At 24.7% G+C, this 24,066-nt stretch overlaps 1 protein-coding gene across 2 annotated transcripts; it reads left to right on the top strand.

Annotated features, from left to right (window-relative positions):
• The first annotated feature begins 1,239 nt into the window (after positions 1 to 1,239).
• LOC114130328 (putative inorganic phosphate cotransporter) lies at positions 1,240 to 23,943 on the top strand. Of its 2 annotated transcripts, none has more exons than XM_027995283.2 (9): positions 1,240 to 1,399; positions 11,851 to 12,056; positions 18,894 to 19,130; positions 22,475 to 22,562; positions 22,648 to 22,868; positions 22,928 to 23,080; positions 23,154 to 23,286; positions 23,359 to 23,597; positions 23,676 to 23,943. In XM_027995283.2, exons 1-9 carry the CDS (start codon positions 1,381 to 1,383, stop codon positions 23,859 to 23,861), a joined length of 1,482 nt encoding a protein of 493 aa, XP_027851084.1. In that variant the 5' UTR covers positions 1,240 to 1,380; the 3' UTR covers positions 23,862 to 23,943. The 2 variants fall into 2 exon arrangements, with proteins under 2 accessions (XP_027851084.1, XP_027851083.1); XM_027995282.2 differs by lacking the exon at positions 1,240 to 1,399 and adding an exon at positions 8,016 to 8,203.
• Positions 23,944 to 24,066: the final 123 nt, after the last annotated feature.

Below are 24,066 nucleotides of genomic sequence, written 5' to 3'. Positions count from 1 at the left end.
TAATTTATGGAACTATGGAAGTTAAATAAATTATTTTTAGCATCTGAATATTCTTTGAGGTGTAAAATATTTGATATTAATATTACATAAGCCATAAGCGTACCTATATCAGTTTTTTTTTTTACTTAACACTTTTTTGGATCGTTAGGTGTATATTAGTACAATTTTTTTGTTAAAGTATGCAAAAATATGCTTTATACAATTTTGATATTTTATCAATCAAGTTATGATTTGTGGACACTCATTGATTTTATGTGTATGATGTTGAAAATAGCAACACACATTTTATGCAAAATTCAGTCTTTAATTATAATAATAGACCTGAAGTGACATATTATTCTAATAATCCGACATGACAGCGCAAAAAATGATTTTTCGCTTATACTTCCGGGAAACATTTAAGTATGTGCACTTGGTATAAATTATACCTAGTACCGATTAAGGATTAAACAAAAATTAAAACATTCAAACATTTTTATATTTATTTGCGAGCATATAGGAAAAAAATCAAAAACGTTTAAAATTTCAAATGTGTCTATAAAACAGCTAATGAAGAGCTAAAATACTTAAAAAATAATAATTTATATATAAGATGCCAATAAAAATACTTGGCAAAAATTTCAAGTATGATTATTTATTTTTGAATAAAAATAAAATATAAATAGGTTGGTACTTTATATATTTTTTTAGGATATTTACTGTTAATACTGTTTTAAGTCCCCTCCCCAACAAACGTTGAGTATTATTTTTAAATATAAACCAAATTTGATACACAAAAGTCTGCTGTACTAAGACATTTTCAATGGAGTCTAGGAGTGAGTTTTATAAAAATATTTTTATGTATCTTGTAATTAAAAAAAAATGAAAATTTAAAGATGAAGCACGGATTCAACCGAACTTACAACACAACCCTCTAGCATTGCGTTCCATCCATAACTGTATCCAATTGCTGTGTAAGCACAATAAAATAACACTTCTTAGTTCTTACACCTTGTGTTAAAATTATAACTATCAATGACGTCAGGACGACGTGATCTGTGCGTGTCGATTCGCGTCATGTAATCTTAATATATATTACATATTTCTTATATTATATTAGGTATATTATAACATGCAAATAATTATTGCAATATAGATTCTGGATAGCTTATATATTTATGATAATTATTCGTAGCCTGCTGGCTGCTGGTTATACCTATTATTTTATGACCACGATCTACGGCAGACATTATAATATAACTGTATAATATAATCTAGGTACCGTGGTTATCTCAATCGTGCTTCGATTGTGATGACGGTTTGTCAAGAGCGCTGTTAAAACAGCAGTCTCATCTCTACAACTGTTGAGTGCGGCCGCAAAGGCACGAAATCTTTGCCGTTATGCCGTCGAACAGGGAACGTAAGTATTTATTATAAATTGTAATACGAGTACATAATATTTTATAATATTAAAGAGTTTGATAGATAACGGAGATATAATACATTTTTTTTTTATTAGTTTTTCTATGTGGTTTTCTTTTCTGTGATATATATTTTTATTATTTTTTTCGGTGATATGAGGGGGAAGGTGGTGGTGGTTAAAAAGATTGGTTTGATAACTCATTCTTATTCTGTTCTTAGTCAAAAATTGTATTATACCAATATTGTAAGTTAAAAGAATTCATTTATGGTTTTTCAACCATTTCATATTATGAGATAAAAGTGAAGGGAATTCACAAAAAATGCTTTATTTTATAATATAATAACCAATTTTTTATTATGCAATCAATTTTGTTATTTTTTTTCTAATTTCAAAAATATTAGTATTGGACAATTGAAACTCTCACTAATCATTTATTAAATCGAGGCATACTTTATAGTATACGTTTATTATAATTTATAAGCTAATTTTTAAAATAAATCAAGAAAAATAACTATCTATTTTTTTAAAACCATTAAATTAAATTAAGTAGGTATAAAAAATAAAATCGAGTTTTGTGTGGAGTGTATATTTGGAAATACCAAATACGTTTTGCATATAAACTAAAGACACAAATAGAAACTTGTTTAACAAGAAATAATATATCTTACATTTATCTGCGCATTTGTTTTTAATATTTTATTATTTTTAATAGTATCTTAATTTATGTGTTGTTTTTTTTACTTTTTCTGCATAAAGATTCAAAAATATTTATCTTTATTAGTAAACAAATTTTATTTTTTGGAAAAATAGATTCCCAAATAATTCATAAATATTAAATACACCTAGTTACTTTATCGTATTAATTTTATTTGAAAATACACAAATGTATTTGAATTAATATGTAAAATAATATTGTAAAACAAATTTTATAAATTATAATATTATTCAATCTGATAGAGTGATATACTTTTAATAAATACAAAATAAACTCGTGTTATATATTTGTTCTAAGTAATTATTATTCTATTGTGTTAAGTATTTTTAATATAGGTTAATTAATACTCAGTTATATTATATACGTATATTTAGTTTTTGGGGAGAACGCATCATAGTGTTCGCGTTCATAATATTTTGTGAACAACTCGTAAATGCATAGCATATAATTTTAAACAGAATGTATATTCTTAAGGAACTTTATAACATTTAAAAGTGATAAATTTATTAATATGTTTTTGTTATATTCAATATAATATTAGGTATATAATATACAATTTTTTATACAATTAACATTATTGTAATATTATATTATATAAACAAAGAAAAAAATATTTATTTTTATAATGATATTTTGGTTATGTGAAAAGCGTTTATTATAACAAATTAGTGTTGGCCAAAGATATCGATAATTCGTTACGATATCGATATCGTAGGCATTTTTTTAATAATTTCGATATCGATATCTAAAAATAATTATTGAAAATATCGCGGTATTGAGGTTGTTAATCAGGGCTCACTTTTATGACTTTTATCTTCTAGATAATAAATTATGATGGCATATTGTGATAGATTTCAAAGAAATAGTTTGCCATACCAAGCAATTTAAAAATTCAGTTCTGATTGTTTGCTCGCTGCGATACGTCATATCATTTTATTTTGTTATTCAATTTATATTGATGTTAAACAAAATGAATGAACATTTTTATTACAACTTAATTTTCTACATTTATATTTACGTTATAATACATAATAAATTATTATTAATAATATTAGTAGTAATAATTAATATACATATAATTAATAATTTTTCAGGTGCCCATGGGCACCAGGAACTTAAAGGGCCTTTTTAGTAGGCCTACACAAGTTGAATAAAAACATCAAAAGTTATTTAATATGATTACTTTATTAATTAAAATCTATTTTATAGAATTTAGAATTATTTTTTTATAGATGGTCGTATTAAATATTAATACATTACAGCTTACAATTTAAAATTGTAATTTCGATTATTCGAGGCCTCCATTTGGCTGGGGGCCCTGGGCACGTGCCTCACGTGCCCATAGGATAAAAACGGAATTGAATATTATAAATATACGCAAATCGATATCGATATCGCGAACAATATCGAAAAAATAAAGACGATACCGATAATTAAAAATATATCATTGGCCAACACTATTATAAATTGTAATTATTCAATTTTATATTATCTATTTAATGAATTTACACTACAAATTGTGAACTCATCATGGGCCCCCAATCTTCATACGAAGTGGGGCTCATTATCTTCTTGAAGAATAAATAAAAATATTTAATATAATATATAATAATAATAATGTATAATATGTACTTATTGTATATATAATTAATTAATTAATTTAAATATGTAGGTAGTTAGGTACTCTTAAATTATAATTACATAAATAGTTATATATGGTATTTATTTTAAGCATATTAAGACTTATCTATGTTAAGTTTATAATTCTAATCAATTTTATTTTTATAATTGATAATAATTAAATAGATAAATAACTATGGAAACATGACAGTTTTAAATTTTCTATTTGAATTTTAAACTATAACCTGCTACTTATCAGTCATTTTACATTATATTTGTACGTTTTAATTAACTCTGATAGTTGGTACTCCAGCGATTATAAAAGATTTGGATAAATAGGCATATTTTATTTTATTATTATCTGTACCTAATAGATTATCTACATAGTTGGTCAAAATTAAAAATTATCAGTATTTTTTAGAGTAGTCGGAAAATCTAAAATAAATACAAATATTTGTAAAATTGTAATATTATTATTAAAATAATCGTTTTGTCGCCTTAGTAATTTTCTTACATTTTTAAGTATTTATAGGCTTTTAAAGAGTTTTATTTATAAAGATTTGATAGTAATAATTAATAAGAAACAACAAGAAAATATTATTATGTTGATGTATTTTTAAACACGAACTTTAACGTGTTCCTTAAAAAAGAGAAAACGAACTCGAACAAGTTTGTTTTTTATACATTAAACGCACATACGTTAACAAATTTTCTTGTTAATTCTTAAAAAATTATTATATACCTACGAAATGTGTACCTAATCTACCTATTCTATATTACCTATACATTTACACTTACCCTTGCACTAAGGAGAGATGATCATTTTGAAACATAAAACTTTATTATTATAAGACATGGCTGACCCCGTGTACTTCATTGCTCGTTAAAATTTTAAAAATTACAATTCGAACTTTGATTAATTTGTCATTTAATATTCAGTTTAACGGTGTTCAACACTTAGACATTTTCATTGAACATTTTGAATTTCAAAAAAATTGTGCAAGCACCACTTTAAAAGCGAATTTTGTAAAATACTTTGTTTATGCATACTAAATTTGTGATACGAATGTATTGTGTAAATACTAAATAGCAAGCCTCGATCTATCATTATTTAGATTCTACGTTTATCAGTCAGTTAGTTAGTCAGATTAAATTATAGTCATTCTGCTTGACGTTACTCGTGGACTCTCTTACGATTATGAGCGCCATCAGTAAGTATAGGTATTTTCAGGTAGGTAATCCACCACAGGTGGATTGTGGACCCCACGAAATGTGTACGTAAGTTTACAATTTTTAACCCTCAAGTTTCAAAGTTATATAAATTTATTTTTACTACGGTGGATAAGATACATTAATGTGCCATCTCATGGTTTTTATACAGTCTATAAAACAATCTGACTTATTTTATTTTTTTTATATAGTTGGTATAACAATCTGACTTAGATTTCAATCCTTTAAAATCGGGTGACGTGGTGACATTAGGAAGGTATATTTGGAACAATTCTGTAAAAAAAAAATTGGAAAAAAGTTAAATAGCATCGTCTGATAATTTAGGTATAAATCCAATTTCACTTTAAAGAAGTATATAGTAGGTAGGTAAACCTTTATAACACATACAAATATGAAGAAAAAAATGTTTAAAAAGCGTGTAAGTAGAATGTAGATACCCACTCTGCTGTACAATAGGTGTTCAGTGTAGGTATATCTTGCTATTGAGTGAATTACTCAGATTATTGTGAGTTGAATTTGAATTCAATTACAATTAAATTACTGCATGTAACAAACAAGTAGTTACACGATGTTAATATTATGATTTTATTAAATACCTCATTATGATATTAAATAATCACGACGTTATTTGATTTTCAATTGTACATCACTATAGGTACCTACCTATATAGATTATGTTCATTAACATGTAACAGTATTACCTATAGTCATATAAATATTTTATTTTTTTTTAACTCATATAAGCATTTTGAATAAATTATAATATATATATATAAAGTTCATGGTTAGGTAAGAAAATGAATTTAATGATAATATGACATCATTGTTTTTTTATGCTTATTATTATTATTGATCTTTTACAATGTTGGAAACATATAGGATAGTACTAGAAATTTTTACAAGGAAAGAACCATTAAAAAATATTATTCTTATGAAACATTTTACAACTATTGTTTTGTCGATTAGTCAATGTTTTAATTTTAATAATTTTGTATAATATATTCTATTATTTTATAATATATTAAATTATATATGTACATTATAGGTTGTATATATATATATTATATGTATGTATACAGTTTCGTATTATTACAATAAACAATACTATTAAGCTTACTATATTTATTTTATCAGTTATTAAATATAGGTATATAGGTAAATATAGGTAGTTCAATTTTATATAGGTGATGAATTGTTCATCATTGTTCGTTTGATGACTTATATTTTATGAGTTAATGATTTACCAGTTACCTATATAAAATAATATAAACATGTATATATATTTACCAATTAACCATTTTATATAGTATACAAATTATTAACATATAGACACATAATATTAAAGTAATTCATATTTCTGATTCCACCTAATAACTATATAATAGTACCTACCTATAACTATTAAACGTATATATTATGCACGTTATACATCAATATTTTTATTTTTAGATTATTGGCTCTTAAAATTCCGGACTCTAATAATAAATAATATAATCAACCGATTTATTTAAGATTCGATATTTGTCAAAATGTTTGATTATTATATTCTATGCTAATACACATTATACATTTATCTATATACAGTATACACGTGTGCAATTGTCAATTGATATACTAATAAAAAATAAAAAGCGATTTTACTAAAAACTTTAATTTGATAGTATTGCCCAATAACTACGTCTCTGTACTTTTGCAGCTATATTGAATGATTTTAATCAGGTTAATTTTTTTTAATTTGTTTGACTTTATATTATGTTTATATTGTTTATATTTTGAAAATAATAACAATAATAATAGTAATAAATGTTTTAATTATAAATTATTATAAACGTAAATAATAAACTTAATCTTGTCATTATAATAATAACTTTAACTTATCAATACATCACGTGCTATATACCTATTCAAATTGAAAGTTTTTGAATTCAAAATATTGAGGATTGTATAGAATTTATTACATAGATATTGCAAAAATGATGTTATAAGATGTACATTTAATATATATTGTATGAATGTTGACTTATCTACGTATCTGTAGTATACTGTAAATAAAATAATTACAATTTTTTTTAATTTGATTTTTAGTTATTATAGTATGTTATAAATTATGTATACAGATTACAGGTATATACGATTATTTAACTATAATAAATAATAACTATTAAGTTAGGTTAGGTTAGGTTAGCAATTGGTTACACATCGAGAAATTTTTATAATATTACCTATCTATAAAAGTATATAATGATTGCTTACAACAATTATATATGTTTAATGCATAATAATATATATAATATATAGATTATAGGTGCATTGTATAATGTTATATATTATATTGGATATAATATGTATATTCTATTAATTTATTAGTCTTATTTCAAAAATATAATATGATGTCGACGATAACTTGTTTCATATTTTAATTATATAGTCACTAGTTGACACCAAAAGACGAATTACAATGCGTAGAGCAAAATAGGAAAATATTAATTATAATTTATAAACAATAATCTAATGACCGTGAAATGTTTGAAATAATGGAATTTTTTATTTCACGTAGGTACATAATACTAACTAGGTATACTGTATTATATGCAGATTATAAGGCGTAAAGTGATGTCATCAGTCATCACAAAATATGTCCTGAAAAAATTAATCGATTAATTATCTAGATATTATATTTCATTGGTCGCATGAAAAACTATTATATTATAATTTAGGCATAGGTATATACATTTTTTATAAAAGTTTATTATTATAATTCTATTCTCATTTCTCAATAGATGATCATTCTGATTATTGATAATACAATAATTATGATTATTTACTATGTATTAATATTACGTATCAATTGTATCATAACAAAGTACATGATTCATTATATTTGAATGAGTAATAATATAATGAATATTTTAGTTTCGGACGATTAGTTACTATAAAAAAAATTGTGCCCAACCCAAATGATATTTGCGACCAGTAGAGATGATTTGACAGTCGTCTACTACAGCATTCCGACCATTGGCCATAAAAATATTAAGCATCATTATAGACTGTTGTACGTTGCGATTTGTTATTATGTTTTTGCTGGTCAAGAGTGTTAGACGTGTGACGAGTCTGGATATTTTATTTTTTATAATTTTCTTATCAATGTAAATAATAATATATTATTGGTTTACGTATTTTTTTATAAGTTTCATCGATTCCTATATCTACTACAATGGCATTGAAAAAAGATTCAGGCATGTATATTATTGTAATACCATGTATATTTTATTTATGTTTTATTGTATGATTATTATTATAGTTTGTTAAAAATAAAAAACTAATACAAATCTTTAGTTGAAAAAAAAATTATATAATCTGAATTATTAGAAATTGAGATATTTAATTTGGTATACCTATGTGAGTCTCTTGAATCTAAATATTTTTTTTTTGTAAATACTTTAAAATAAAAGTTCCTATCATACTCGTAATTGATAATTTTATTATTAAAAACTTTACAATAATATTACATTCGTTTCAATTAGATTAAAATATCTGTAAAAATTAGTATAATTTAAAAGTAGCTATATACCCTATATTTGTAGGTAGGTACGTCTTGTTTTTACTCTAATAGAATATAAATAATTGTTATAAAGGCAACTTTTAATAAAAAGATAAATTGTATTCTAAGTTTTAGATAGTTAAAAAATGAATGCACTTAAATAGTTAAATTAAATCAGAAAGTTATTTTTTATTTGACTTATAATTTAATCATATAACAACAAATAAAAAAAATTAATTATATTTTATAAATATATGATATATAATACATTATAAATATTAACTGTACAGTGTAGATACATATATCTAATTTAAAACATTTTGTAGATTTTAAATATTTCGAGAGTATCAATAATATCGAAGTATATTCTAGCAACCATGACCTATTATAAAAAACTTCTTTGGTATTAAATTATTGAAAAATGTAAAAACTTTCATGGTAGCTAGATGTGGAAGTTTATTTTTTTATTTATTTTCTCTTAATAGTTTACTTGATAAATACTGAAGTACTTTCTAAAACTATATACATTATAATAAATATACTATGCGCATTAATTAGCCATAAACATTATTAAAAAAAAATTTTCTTCTACCTAATAGTTTGATAAATGCAATTATTTATTTATTTATTAAGTTTATGGGCGTGAGCCCATGGTGCAGATATGGTGTAATGTTGACAAAAGTAATTATATTATAATATTATGATGTAATACTGTAATAATGTATTTTACATTTCAAGGAGAAAACATAAATATAAAAATGTTAAAAATATTATTTTCAAGTTTATTTTGGTAATAAATATATGAAATCTGTGAGATAAAATTTAGTCGTATTATTTTGGATGATATGATCTCGAAGAAAAGATTATTATTAGTTATATTATTTTTAAACTGGTTGTCAGTTGTCTACTAGTGACTACATTTTACCTCAAAATTATTACTAAATGGCATGCTAAACAGTAAACATACATGATATATAATATATATACTATACCAAAGATAATTTATGCATTCATAAGGATCGAAATATTTATGAATTAGATTGCAATAACATTCATAAAAAAAACCAAAACTGTGGAAAATAAAATTAAGTTTGAATTGTATTTTTAATTTCTTTCCTCATCATTAACACGTTCAATGCCGCGGCCTATTCGCCGTACGTTACCGCGTCGCCGCAACAAATTTCCACCCGGTCGACTATTCTAGTATATTATGTTATTTGTCATATATTCCTGTTACACTCTGTATATCATTTTAGAACCTACACATATATTTTCTTATACTTTATAACTAATAATATTATTTAACTAATAACATCTAATAATACGTATTAACCGATAATATGCATTATATATATATATAGGTATATTAGAATTATACTAATAGTAATAAAAGCCACTCTGTCTCTACATCCGGGAAAAATTGAATTTTATAAATAATATCTTTAATTAAAATGTCAAGTAATATTTATTACTTATTAGACGACGATATGCAATATATGTTGGTATTAAACAAATAAAAGGAGCTCCGTCTTACATTCCGGGAAAAGTTGAAATAACAGGTGTATTTTTAGACCAAATATAAAACCAAATACACCATTCAATTAGTAATGTAATCACAAATGGCCAGAAGAAAAATTCAATACAATCAAACAACTCCAGCAAAAGTTATGAGACATTAAAGTCAATAACTAATTTGTCGACTACGTGTCGACAGCGGCGTCCGGGGCAATGCATATTTTGTCGACTACGTGTCGACCGCGGCATTGAACGTGTTAAGGATATTTAAAATTTTAATGATGACACAATTAAATATGTTTTACCTTTTTATCTTAAATTAATTTTAAAACAAAACCTAATGAAAATATTTATAGGATCAATAATGGAAAATAATGCTATTGGACAGTACCTATCGTAATTTATAAATTATATAGTTGTAGTTATATACTTAGATGATTGCAGGTATATACCTACTCAGTATAGGAACACTTATTGGGTTATTAATGTTTTAAAAAATAATATTATTATTACATAATAGTATTAGTTGAGGAAAAACTTATATTTATGTTAAGCTTATGAGTATTATCATTTATCACCATTAAAATTTATAATTTTCAAGGAAAATATAACTATCCTTATTCCATAATATATTATATGTTGAAATATTTTCTCGATCTTTTATGTTTTTAAAAATAATAATCAAGTGGTGCGTTTGTAAATTTATTTGCTAGTAAATAAATTTAATAGTTAAATTTAAGATTAGACTAGAAAAATTCCATAATCCAGTATCCACGTAAAAATTATGACTTAGGTATATACAGTTTATACATACCTCTTCAAGGTCCGAAAATCGTCATGCAGAAAAAAAATTGTGATAGACGAGATATTAACTTGCTTTATATTAACCTATTATTAATCCCATTCTAACAGTATCACTATAACGGGTGACTGCTTAATCAATAATCATGTAACTCCAATTTTTGTCTTTTCCAGCTTTTCTTTATTTATCATACATCATACGTGTTAATGAGCATTGAGCATATATTTGTATGAATTATAGTATTGCACACAATAATATTGTTATGCCTAATTGTATAATGCATAATATATGAATTATTTTGGAATATAATTGTTTAACAATAATAATGTATTTTGCAATCATTCAAACAATATTAGATAATTATATATATATTAAAATATTATTGTATGATTGTGCAACAAATAATCTATATGCGTGAATATTTATTAATATAATAATGATTGTATCGTTAACTTTAATGAAATAACTATAGTAAATACGTTAAAATTGAACCGTTTTATCATTTGTACATAATTTATTAAAATATATAACTATAGGTATAAAATTCAGAAAATGTAAACCATCTTTAATGCTACTGATACACCACTATACACCATATACATACGTATATGTATAGGTATACGTATAAGTTATAACCTTTATAAAAATTTCCTATAACACAACGATAATTCGCTACGCTAAATATGTGACAAAGCCAAATTCACACGTTTTATTGTTATTAATGTCACGCGCACGTTTTAAGTATATTAGTATAGTCATATATAAGATATAGATGTATAGTACCTAGGAGCCATTATACTGTTATAATTTATTATAAATTTACCTGCTTACGTAGCCAAGTGGTTACTGATTTTAACAGTTTTTAATTTTATTCTCATACAGAAATGTAGCTTAAAAATGTATACTTATTTTTTTTTACATCAAATAAGCATTAACTATATGTTTATATACTTTTAATTGAATTTCTCAATTTGTAACATTTCCTTCAAACAAACATTCATGTTGATTATATATTATTATTACAGACAGCCGAAGTTTTATCCAACAGAGATATGTGTTGAGCACAATGGGATTCATGGCATTAGCCCTTGGCTATGTTCAACGATTCTGCTTGAGTTTGGCGATCACCGAAATGGCAGAACAAAGGCACCATACGGTTTATCAGGATGCAAATTTAGGCACAGTGTGTCCAGACGAAAGGTCATTCGGCAATACGACTCTCTTCAAAAAGGTATTTTTTTTATAATTAAATATTTTGTTGATACTTTAGCTAAAACTATAAGAACTAATCGAAATAATATCATAATGAGCAATTAATTAAATGCCACTATTATCTACCAATGAAAATGTTATGAACTGTTATGTAGTAATTTTGAATGAAATATAATTATAAGAATTATCTTACTTCCTACTTTTTATTTGTATAAAACGTTTCGAATACAATTAATTCGTAAAATATATTAAACAAATTACAAAACAAGATACGGTGCATAAAAATATGATTTTAGTTAAAATACTAAAAAACATGTGTTGACGTAGGTAATTTGATTTAAGAAAATAACACAGTCAAATTTAAGAGACGTCTCTTCTACTGGTTAGGTTATATTTACCCATTTTATATTTTGATTCACAAAATATTAAAAATTTTTATTTACAGTTCAGCGTAATAAGCGGTAAACGGACACAAAGTATATATATTATTATAAATATAAGTTTTATAGGTACCTAAGTAGTAATTAGTAATTTATTATGTATAGTGTTAATTATTAAAATAGAAAAATTAAAAATAAAAAGTAAATTGTTATAAAATATTGTATATTAATAATAATCTAAAGAATCAATAATATCGTTCTATCATCAAACTACATGTAAAATTGTATACAATATGAATACGTCAAAAGATAGTATATAAATAATATTTAGCTGTAATAGTTATAACTATTACAGATTTTTAAATTATTAGCTACCTAATAAAAAAAAAAAAAAAAATAGTATAATATTTTTTTTAATGTTGGTTAGTGGTTACATAAATTAAATAACTTATTATTGTTATTATTGTATAGGATTTTTGTTTTTTTCTGAAGTTTATTGCCACATTCGTCCAATTGTATTACCCTCAAAACTGTCCAAAAACTCGGATTTCTAATACTTTTATATATTATTACTACTTATTTTTTATTAGCTAATAATCTAAAAATCTAAATACTTTTTTTATAGTATACTACCTTTTGACATATTTATACTGTACACATTTTTACATGTCGTTTGATGATAGAACGATGTTATTGATTATTTAGATTATTATTAATATACAATATTTTATAACAATTTTCCTTTTTATTTTTAATTTTTCTATTTTAATAATTAACACTATACATAGTTACTAGTTATTACTTAGGTACCTATAAAACTTATATTTATAATAAAATATACTTTAGGTATACTATAGTACAAAGTGTCTGCGTTCTGCAAAGTACCTATTTACCAGACCGTATAAACTATAAAGTGTTCGCGTTCTGCAATGTACCTTTTTACCTGACCGAACCAAGTGTCCGCGTTTCGCTTTTTTAATGCTTGACCATACAAAGTGACCTAGAATCGTAATAAACGTATACCTACTTATAATTGTTGATAGATACCTGAACATTTTGTATTTATTGACTGGTATTCATCTTTAAATTATTGGTTGTGGATACCTTTATATATATTATGATTACACGTATAGCAAATTCGTATTTACCTAATACCTATTTGTGAAAGCATGATACTATAATTAGTATAGGTTGTAAAAATTATTTGGTCGAGTAATAAAAATATAACCTATTACTTTTATGAATTTATAATATTCTTAGCAATTATCAACAATAAATGAGTTAGTTGTATATAATTGATCATTAATTGTTTTAAAACAATCAAAAATTCTGTATTTATCAACTGCAATAGTAACAAATGATTTGAATAGTTATATATTATACTGATGTATATTCTTTAATTTTCAATATTGTATCAAGGATTGAAAAGATCAGGTTTTGTATAATAAGTAATTCAATTTAAATTACAATGATAATATTAATTAACATACTACAAAATATAACCTATTATAATATATAAGTTATGATAATATTTAATGAAATTGCGATAGATTATATTCATTAAGTTTGTTTAAGTCATTATAGATCAGTGATTCCAAATATTTGAGAATTGAAACATATTTTTATGACCGTTTTAAGGGTAATGATTCTTAGACCTTCACCTTAATAATAGATAAATAAAATTATTATTATTACAATTTGTATATTATTAAAATTTTTACTCAATGGCCACATTATTTTAATATATTCTATATTCTAATATTTAGTTCAGAAGTTATTATACTTGGACATTTATACAAATTATTAATTATTAGATGAATATTAAAATCATTAAAATCATCTTACCACCCATACATTATATAAACCTATTATTTTGAGTTATTTTTCATTACATACAATGTTATCTCTCTAAAACTACTAGTTAAAATTATAACTAAAATCTTCAACAAAAAATGTTGTACCTAATTGAAAATTAAAAATAAAAGTAACCAGAAGAAATTTTTATCACAACAGAAATTCTCTCATAAATAGTATAAAAATATATGAATAAATGGTATAGTTGGTACCTACAGATTTTAATAATGTGTTTCAACTTATGACCATGACAATTGCTTATAATTGATGATTAACAATAGTATGGTCATAATTTTAACTTTATTTAATTGTCCATAAACACTATAAATTATAATAGGTATGTCTATAGATAATACAGTTTTAAAAAGTATCTGATAAAGAGTACATAATCATAGAGTGGCTACTGGACCTTTTATAAATGGATACGGACAATGTCATTGTTAAAAGTAATTTCATATTATTTTTCATCCAGACATTATTGTTATCAGTATGGTTTTAATAATTTTATTAACGTTTATCACTTATCATTACCTAATTAATTTAGACATTCGATTAAAATTTCAAGTACTTGTGGTTATTGGTTTTTAAATTGCAGCATAATAAGAAAATAATGGATTTTTGTCAAAAACTGGTATATAGCGTGAATATTCTTGTTTTTCTGTGATTTTATTTTTTTGCTTTTCCCATTTTTTAAGAAAGTTCCTGGGAATTTTAAAATAAATTGTTGTATATTATATTTTTATTTTTAACTATAAAATAATTTATAATAGGTGCCTCATACAAATATGAATTATTATAGTTGGGTATCAATTTGGTATTTAAACTTTGAAAGCCTTAAGTGCTCGTCATTCTTTATTTCTCTATATTTTGGGAGATTTGGCAACAATGGAACGTCTTTCACTGGTGTCGATCGGTGTACCCAGCTGCTTGGCTGTAAATACCGGAGGCATTTTAAAATTGTTCGATATTAGGGGCCATGATATAATATGCATAACAGTATAACACGAATACCTATACCTAATAAATTAATAAATATAATAAAATAATACACGAATTATTAAAAGATAAAAACATAATTGAGAAATTTTCTCGTGTGTTTTCATTATAATTTATAAGTATATAAATATATGGAAATATATGTGAGTATGTGACTTTTGTCAGCCGGAAAAAAATATATTTTCAGAAATCTGAAAGTTTAGAGCGTCGTATACGCCAGGCGAACACTGATCGGTATATTATATTGTTATATTAACAATGTACACGCATTCAAACTATATTGTCATCGGATAATTTTGCGGGTAACAGCATGCACGCAGAGACAGCAAAGTAGTGAAAAAATCGTGTACCTATAGAGAAATGACGGATTGACATTGTGCGCCTGCGGCCCTCACCAGTCACGCGAAGATCGATCGATCGATATGTGTAACACGTTTGAAGGTTTTGCGATCATCGTCGGTGTATATTTATGTTTGTAAACACTGAAGAGTAACTGCAGTATAGTATACCTATAGACTTATGTACATAGGTATAAAATATGAGTATAAATGTAAATTATAATAGTAGTAGTAGTCGTCGTCGTCGTAATAGTAGTAGTATTTTGGTATTAGTATAGTTAGTAGACAGTTGTAAAGTAGTAGTCTTAGATTATGTACAGAGTATGGTCATTGGCCGTGGTCAGCATAGAAATGAGAACGGCTACCTTATGGCAATATAATAATTAGCCATTTACAAAAATGGTAGTGTCGGATGATTCTCTATACCTCTGTGCTCTGCGCGGCGATGGTCGGTGTAACATGCGTGTGTAATATCTCATTGTCATATATATAATGTAACCTACCTCTGCATATGTTTATAAGTTTATAGGTATATATATATGTGTGTGTGAAGGCATATTTTACAGTCGTGAGAAATTAGTACAAGGGAAACGCGCCAAAAATGATAAAATATTGTCTCGAAGAATTAAAAAAAAAAAAAATCCAATACCACTAAACCGGTCCAAGTATCGGTGCTATTATTATTCGATTTATAAAACAGAAAAATTATAATATTATGTTAATTTTTGCGTTTTATGTTATGTTTTTTTTTTGTTATGTCTTTTTGTAGAAGAAATCTTCATGTAAACAAACATAATAGGTGTTTAGACTTCAACAGGCGGATTTATTTATACGCATTCATTTCAACAATAAGCTATGACGTTGACGTCAAGTGAATACCATAGTTATAAATAAAATATTGTCTATACTATAATATTTTTTCTATTATGGGTTTTATATTGTACAAATTGTGATTTAAGTCATTCAATCTATGGCGTGAGTAAATGAGAGTTTTCTAATTTTGACTCCCGATGAAGGCTTCGATGCATTGGTTGTTTCTTTATTCTAAAAATGAATAACCTATTTTTAATTGAAATTGTGAAATGTTTAAAATTGTTTCTAGATCGTTTAGACTGATATTGTACCTAATGATAAATCACTGACACTGTTTGAGAATTGTTTATTTGTGCTTATTTTGTGATATTTTTTTACATTTTTAAATTTCTTAAAAAGCTAAAAGTAAATTAAAATATATGATATATATTTTCAGCATATTTTTTATATTTCTAAATTCTAAGACATATTTATTTAATTTTTGATTTATTCTAATATTATGATATCATTCAATATCCATATAATTAAGTAATAAGAAATAACTAACACCTCAAAAAATGTTTTTTATACATGCTTTATAGTACAGGGTTATCAAGTTATTTGAATTTGTAGTTTAAGAATATTATAATATGATACGTACAATAATTAATGGAATAATACTTCAAATTTATTTAATGGTAGTAGGTATCATCTTTCTTGATTTCTGATTTATTTTGAATAACCCTGTATAATATTATAGCCTATGTTTTAAATGTATAATGTATAAATGGTACAATGTACATAAGTATATTAATACATAGGTACCTATTAATATGTTGATTATTTCATATTTGTAGGAAAGGTATTACAAATTTTCATAACAAAACATCTATAATATTTCCTAATTTAAAATTTTATCTAAACTAATACATATGACTTAAAACATGTTTAATATATATATACACTATGAGTTATGACGTCGTGTGATTGTGTGAATGGTATTTATTATTTATTTCAAACAAAAATATTTACGTACTATATACTGTTTATAATATAAAATTATACATAAATATTGTATTATTTTCTTATGTAACTATGTATAATATATATATACACAAGATAAGTGATAAGGTTTAATGTCCATGTGATATATTATATTCTTTTGAGATAAATCATGATAATATTATGATACAACTTGTACTTAATAATATCATTATAAATTGCCTTAGATAGATAATTAATTATTAAGCAAAAACATCTTTGCACCGGATATTATTGTTGATAATATTATTTATTGGTGTTTACCATCAATTTTCATAGTTATGATGAAATGTAAGTTTAAAATAGGTAGGTACCTAGAAAATACAAGGTTATTGTAGTAATTTATCAAATAAGTACGCATTATAATTTGACTGTTGAATTTTTTATTTTTTGTAAATTCGGTAGGTTGATTGTAAGTAATAGTTATACATCCTTCGATCGGTTATTATTCTTGTATACTTATATAGTAAAATTTATTAAGAATTCGTACATTTTCCCGTTAAGTATTATATATTAATTAGTATAGATTATTATATTAAATGGTTCTTTATTACTTAAGATTCTTAGTAGATGAGGGATGAGTGTATTAATTTTATAACTATATGTTTTTTTTTCATGTCTTATGATACTTTTTTGAGTAAAATATTTGCTTCAATGTTCAACGTAGAGGATGGTGTAAGGTAGCAAATTTGATAAGTTAGTACTTTAAGGGGGGCTAAAAATAGAAAATTTTCATTACTGTCTGAAAAAAAAATAAAAAATAAAGTAGAAAATGAGAATATATGTACGTAATATCATGCTGCATTTTACAAAAATACGATTTCTTCTATTTCTTTTATTCAATAATGAATAATTATGGAGACGAGATGTTCAACAAATATTTGTATTAGTATTTTTTAAACATGACATAATTTTTAAAAATGTAATATTTGTGTATAGTAATGTAAAATATTTTTTTTTTTTGATAAATATTTTTGATTTTGATTTTTGATTTAATGTCTTTTTACACAAAGTCATGAAAAATTAATAACAAAACGTATTTTTTTAATAGTTTTCTTTTATTTAAATTTCAAAGTTAAGATATAATAGCTGTATTATTATTTTCGATTATAATAAGTACCTTAAGACTTAAGTAGTTAAATTATTTAAAATGTATTGTGACAAATTATTATAATATTTTAATTATACGATTAAAAATGTTAGTTATTAATACTCAATGTCACCAGTTTAATTTAATTTAATCTTATTTTTATTTAATATGTTACTATCTTATTATATAATAAATGTAATTTAAATAAATATAGTTGGCTCGTTGCTTATTTTTCTTTTAATTTTTACACTACAGGTTAGATTAGGTTTAAATATGACCATTGATTATTTTCAATTTTGGTTAAAACTGTATGCTTGATCTAAATAATTTTGCATGAAAAAATGATTTATTTTTTTTTTTTGCAGGAAATGGAATTTGATTGGGATGAAAAGACCCAAGGATTAGTGTTAAGCTCGTTCTTTTGGGGATATGTAATCACGCAAATGCCAGGTGGCATGTTGGCCGATTTGTACGGAGGAAAAGCAACGTTGGGTTTGGGAATGTTGTTTAGCAGTATCGGTACAATCATTACACCTTATGTGGCCAGGGCTTATGGGCCAGAAGAACTGATTATACTGCGATTGATCATAGGGCTTGCTCAAGTATGAATTTTATATTTTTATAGATATAATATTAATAGTATTTCAGGTTGTACATAATAGTTGATAATACAAAGGTACCGATAAATAAATTCAAATAAAATATCTACACTGTATTGATCAACTAGTGTGGAGTATGTGGCCATGTACCTAACTATATTAATAACGTTCAACTGACCACCTCACATGAGTTTGGGGATCACCATTCTCCCACCGAATTTTTTAATAATAGTTTATTTATTGAAAATTTAAAAAAAAAACATATGAAAGTTGATTATAGTTGAGCACTGTATAATATATTATGGAATATGGTTTAAAAAATATAGTATATAAAAACAATTTCAGAGGCCATACCTACTGGCTACTACGATAGAAGGAATCTAATTTTAAATTAGAGATTAAAAAATTTTATTTGTGAATTAATTAACCAACCGTAATTATAAAAGTATATTTAACTCACAAATTACAATTTCTAATTCATTTTTTAATTAATGGTTGGTTTTTGTTTCATTCATACATTCATAAAATAATTTCTAAATAAAATTATAGGTAATTATAAGTTATTACTTATTAGTTTATAATTATAACCTATGTCCTATTCGTTATCATACTTATTATTACATTTATATGTTAATTAAAATAATATTAAGTAGGTATTGTGTAATGCAGTACACACATTGTGAGTATGCAATATGCAGTACTCAATAGGTACTTTGGTAACGATTTGTGAATTACTTATACAAATTTAGGTATTCTAGTCTATATTTTATTATTTAAAAATAAGTATAGGCATTCGTAAACTAAACAATATTATCAACACCCAAGTACACGATGTTTTTGTTTTACAATTCGTAAGTAGATTCAACATAAATGCATAATGCAAAAATGTTTTAACGAATCATTTATCTAATTTTGTGTTGATTATTGTTAGTTTTAATATCTTGAGTGGATTTACCTATTATCAAACTTAATAGTAATACCCGATTGAGAACGATTGTTATCAGCCGACCCGATTGAGCACGATAAAAAATAACTATTATGTACAACGTTGTCAGATTTGAACTAGTACGTATATTATTTAGATCACTAATAGTTAAGTAACATATTAGTTGAAAAACACCCACAGAAGTTGAAAATAACTATGATAGATAGGAAACCAGAATTTTATCTACAACGATTGTATTAAATTGTGATTATTTTTACCTACGCTATAAAAAAGACTTGATCACAGTCAGTCTTTAATGTTGTCTCGTGATTGAGCACGTGTGCCTAAGTCCGTCTTGAGGGCAGGGCAAATGAAGCACTTGCCAAGCGCCTTACGATCTTATATACCTTCAAATGATATTAGGTACCTATATATATCGTGATTTTAATAATGAAGAATCCTGTATCAAGCCTTATTTATGAAAATACGAAAAGATTATACATTTTTAACAGTTTTAAAGTTTTGTGATTTTTCTAAAATTTTAACTTCAAACTAAAAAGAATGTTTAGTCATGTATTAACTTGGGTTTGTTAGATAATAGATAGGTAATAGGTGTTTTGACTAAACTTGAAACATTGATATTCATTGTAAAGAAAAAACTAAATAGAACAATAAAATATCTATAAATAGAATAAATTTAATTATTTTGAACATTTTATAAATGTATAGAAAATGTTAATTTATGTAAGACTTCAGTCGTATGTTATTTTACAAAATACTAAGTTTCTATAATATTAATAACTTTTAAACTACATTACAACAAATTAAAAATAATTATTTCTCCTGTAGTTTATCCAATGTCTTCAAGATATTTGAACTTGAATTACTGATGCAGTTTCATACTGTTTTTTTTTGTATTAAGAACCTAGTGAAGAATGTATTGATTCTACAATGATATGTTTTTTTTGTGTCTGTGTACACCATAACTTGTTGAAATAATGCTTAAATTTAAAATTTTAGGGGTGGTTTTTGATGGCGAATTGAATATCCTAGATGCATTTAAAAGTCAAAAGTAAACATTTTCCAACAGTTAAAAAAAAAATCGAGAAAAACAAAAAATTTATCTATAAACGATTTTAAATGTTTGTTATTATTCAAAAAGTATGTCATAGATAATAAATCGTAGATACTTAAAACTTTCACCACTTATACCTGCAGATTGTCATTTTCTTTACATAATTTAATTTTTAAAAGATTTCACTTATTTTAAGGCTATTTATAGACATTTGAAGTATTCGCTTTTTTTTAAGTCGATAAAATTTTTTGGTAAAATCAAAATACTTGAAAATTTAATACAACATTCCTCGTGAATTAGTAGTAATACAAAAATTATAAAAATACATGGCACATTTTTTTTTATTAGCGTTTGAAGTTAAAATATTGACAAAATTCGTCAAAATGAATATTTGCAAATTATTTTTTAGAAAATATGTATAAAAAATTTTGTACAAGTAGCTAAGAGTTGAAAATGTAGTACAAGATTTTTCATAAGTTTGGCTTATAATTATTATAAAGGAAGTCGAACGTTGGCCAATTAAAACAATTTTATTTTAAGTTTAGATTTTTACGAAATCAAAAATTTAAACGTAAAATAACAATTTAGTATTATATAATTTTAGATTTTTGTTATAGTTAAAAATTATTGGTCGTAGAAACTTGAAACATACGTCAGTTTTTTAAATTGCCATTTTCTGTACATGATTTAAGTGTAGGGTATTCAGGTCATTAAAAAAATAAACCACCTTTTTCACCACCCAGTGGAAAATTTATCCTGGGCTAACAAATTATCTTCGTCCAGGATCGTTTTTTGTATACCTATTATTGTATTAATATTTTACACTACTATAATATTATTTAATAGAGAACCACACGGCACCTAATGTACAGCAGAGCAGTACTTACTTTTTTATTTTTTATTTACAAAAGTATGAAAAATATTGTAATATTTGTAACACATTTCGAAATTTTAGATTGATTTTTAAAATAAAAATTGTTTTACACAAAATAGTTTATATGTTTTCGTGATTTTAATAAATATTATTCTTATACAGTTTACAGTTAATGAGCTTATTGGCTGTTATAAGTTTATAACAATTATTTAATAGGTACATATGTTTTTATTTTAAAATACAGTCTTATAAGTGAATACATTTTACATTTTTTATTGTTTGTTAATAATAGTTTAGACTACAACAAGGGAAATTATTTAATTGTATTTAATTTTTATAAATATCATAAAAAAGGTTAGTCATATCAAAGATTTTAATATGTTGTATATAAATATATGTTTTTTTTATTAGTTATACATTTTTATCACCAATAGTGTTTATTTATTTATAATAACTAAAATACATTTTTTTAGGGTCCATTGTATCCTGCAATGAGCAGGCTACTAGCCACATGGGTACCAATTGAAGAACGGGGTCGATTGGGATCTCTAGTATTTGCTGGTAGGTAGGAAACACCAACATACCTTTAGTTTTTGTTTAACATAAATCTTATTTATTTTGTACATGTATATTTATTAATTTTTAGGAGCACAAGTAGGTAATGTTGCATCCATGCAGTTGGGTGGATTTCTTATGCGGTATACTAATACTTGGACCAGTGTATTCTATGTATTTGGAATTTTTGGTTTACTTTGGCTCATATTTTGGTTTGTATTGATATACAACCATCCAAATCGTCATCCATTTATCAGTTCAAAGGAAAAACAATATTTGAATAGAGCGATTAATGCCGTTGATCCAGAAGAAGTTAGTTTCATGATAATAACAAATTAATTACAATATACTCAATATAATATGTTACCTAGGGTAAATTATCAATTCCATGGAAAAGTATTGCAACATCAGCACCAGTATGGGGATTAATTATTGTTCAAATAGGACATGATTGGGGTTTGTTCACCATAATTACAGATTTGCCAAAGTATATGAAGTCAGTTCTGAGGTTCTCAGTAGTTGAAGTAAAATAGCATAATTTTAATATATATTATTTAAAAAATTTACTCATTGATTTACAAAACACCCTTTTTTCAGAATGGTTTATTGTCTGGTTTGCCTTACATAGTAATGTGGTTGGTAGCTATGGGCTCAGGTTTCATAGTAGACTCAATGTTATCATCAAAGTATTTTACAGTGACTTGCATCCGTAAAACATTTGTAACAATAGGTAAATCAGTTAAAATAATCAAAGTTAAATAATTAAGAATAAAATAATTGCAATATTGTTATTACTTTTCAGCTAGTGTAGGGCCAGCACTCGGAATTGTTGCAGCATCATATTCTGGATGTGATAAGGTATTAGCAGTAGCTAGCTTCACAATAGGTATGGGGCTTATGGGTACTTTTGTACCCAGTTTGAAAGTTAACGCCTTAGATCTCAGTCCCAACTTTGCCGGGACATTGATGGCTATTGTGGGTACAATTGGATGTTTGTCTGGAGTTATTGCACCTTATATTGTAGGCATTATGGTTCCAAATGTAAGACAATTATCATATAAATATTTAATTTTATATTATTGAATTTAAAACCATTATTATTATTTTTGACAAATTTAGAGTTCAATGGAAGAATGGCGAGATGTGTTTTGGCTATCTGCTGCAATACTAATAGCCACTAACTTGTTATTTTTACAATATGGCTCAGGAAATGTACAGCCATGGAATGAAAAGCCAAATCACCAGTATGAGAATAGCGATATTAATAATGAAAATAATACGATATCAATACTAAAACCATTGTAAAATAATAATTCGATAAGCTTTGTACAGTTAAAACTTTATATCTTATAATTTTTATACTAATTATACTTAAGATATAATATAATATTTGTAATGGTTCATTGAGATTGTACCAAAAGAACAATATATAATTTAAAATTCTTAAAACAGATTTAAAAACTCTCCAAAGAGGTCCTAGATACCAATAAAGTTTGAATGTGAAGACTAC

The sequence above is a fragment of the Aphis gossypii genome, chromosome 2 (assembly GCF_020184175.1).
Source record: "Aphis gossypii isolate Hap1 chromosome 2, ASM2018417v2, whole genome shotgun sequence".
NCBI lineage: Eukaryota > Metazoa > Arthropoda > Insecta > Hemiptera > Aphididae > Aphis > Aphis gossypii.
This window is presented reverse-complemented; position numbering and strand designations above follow the sequence as displayed.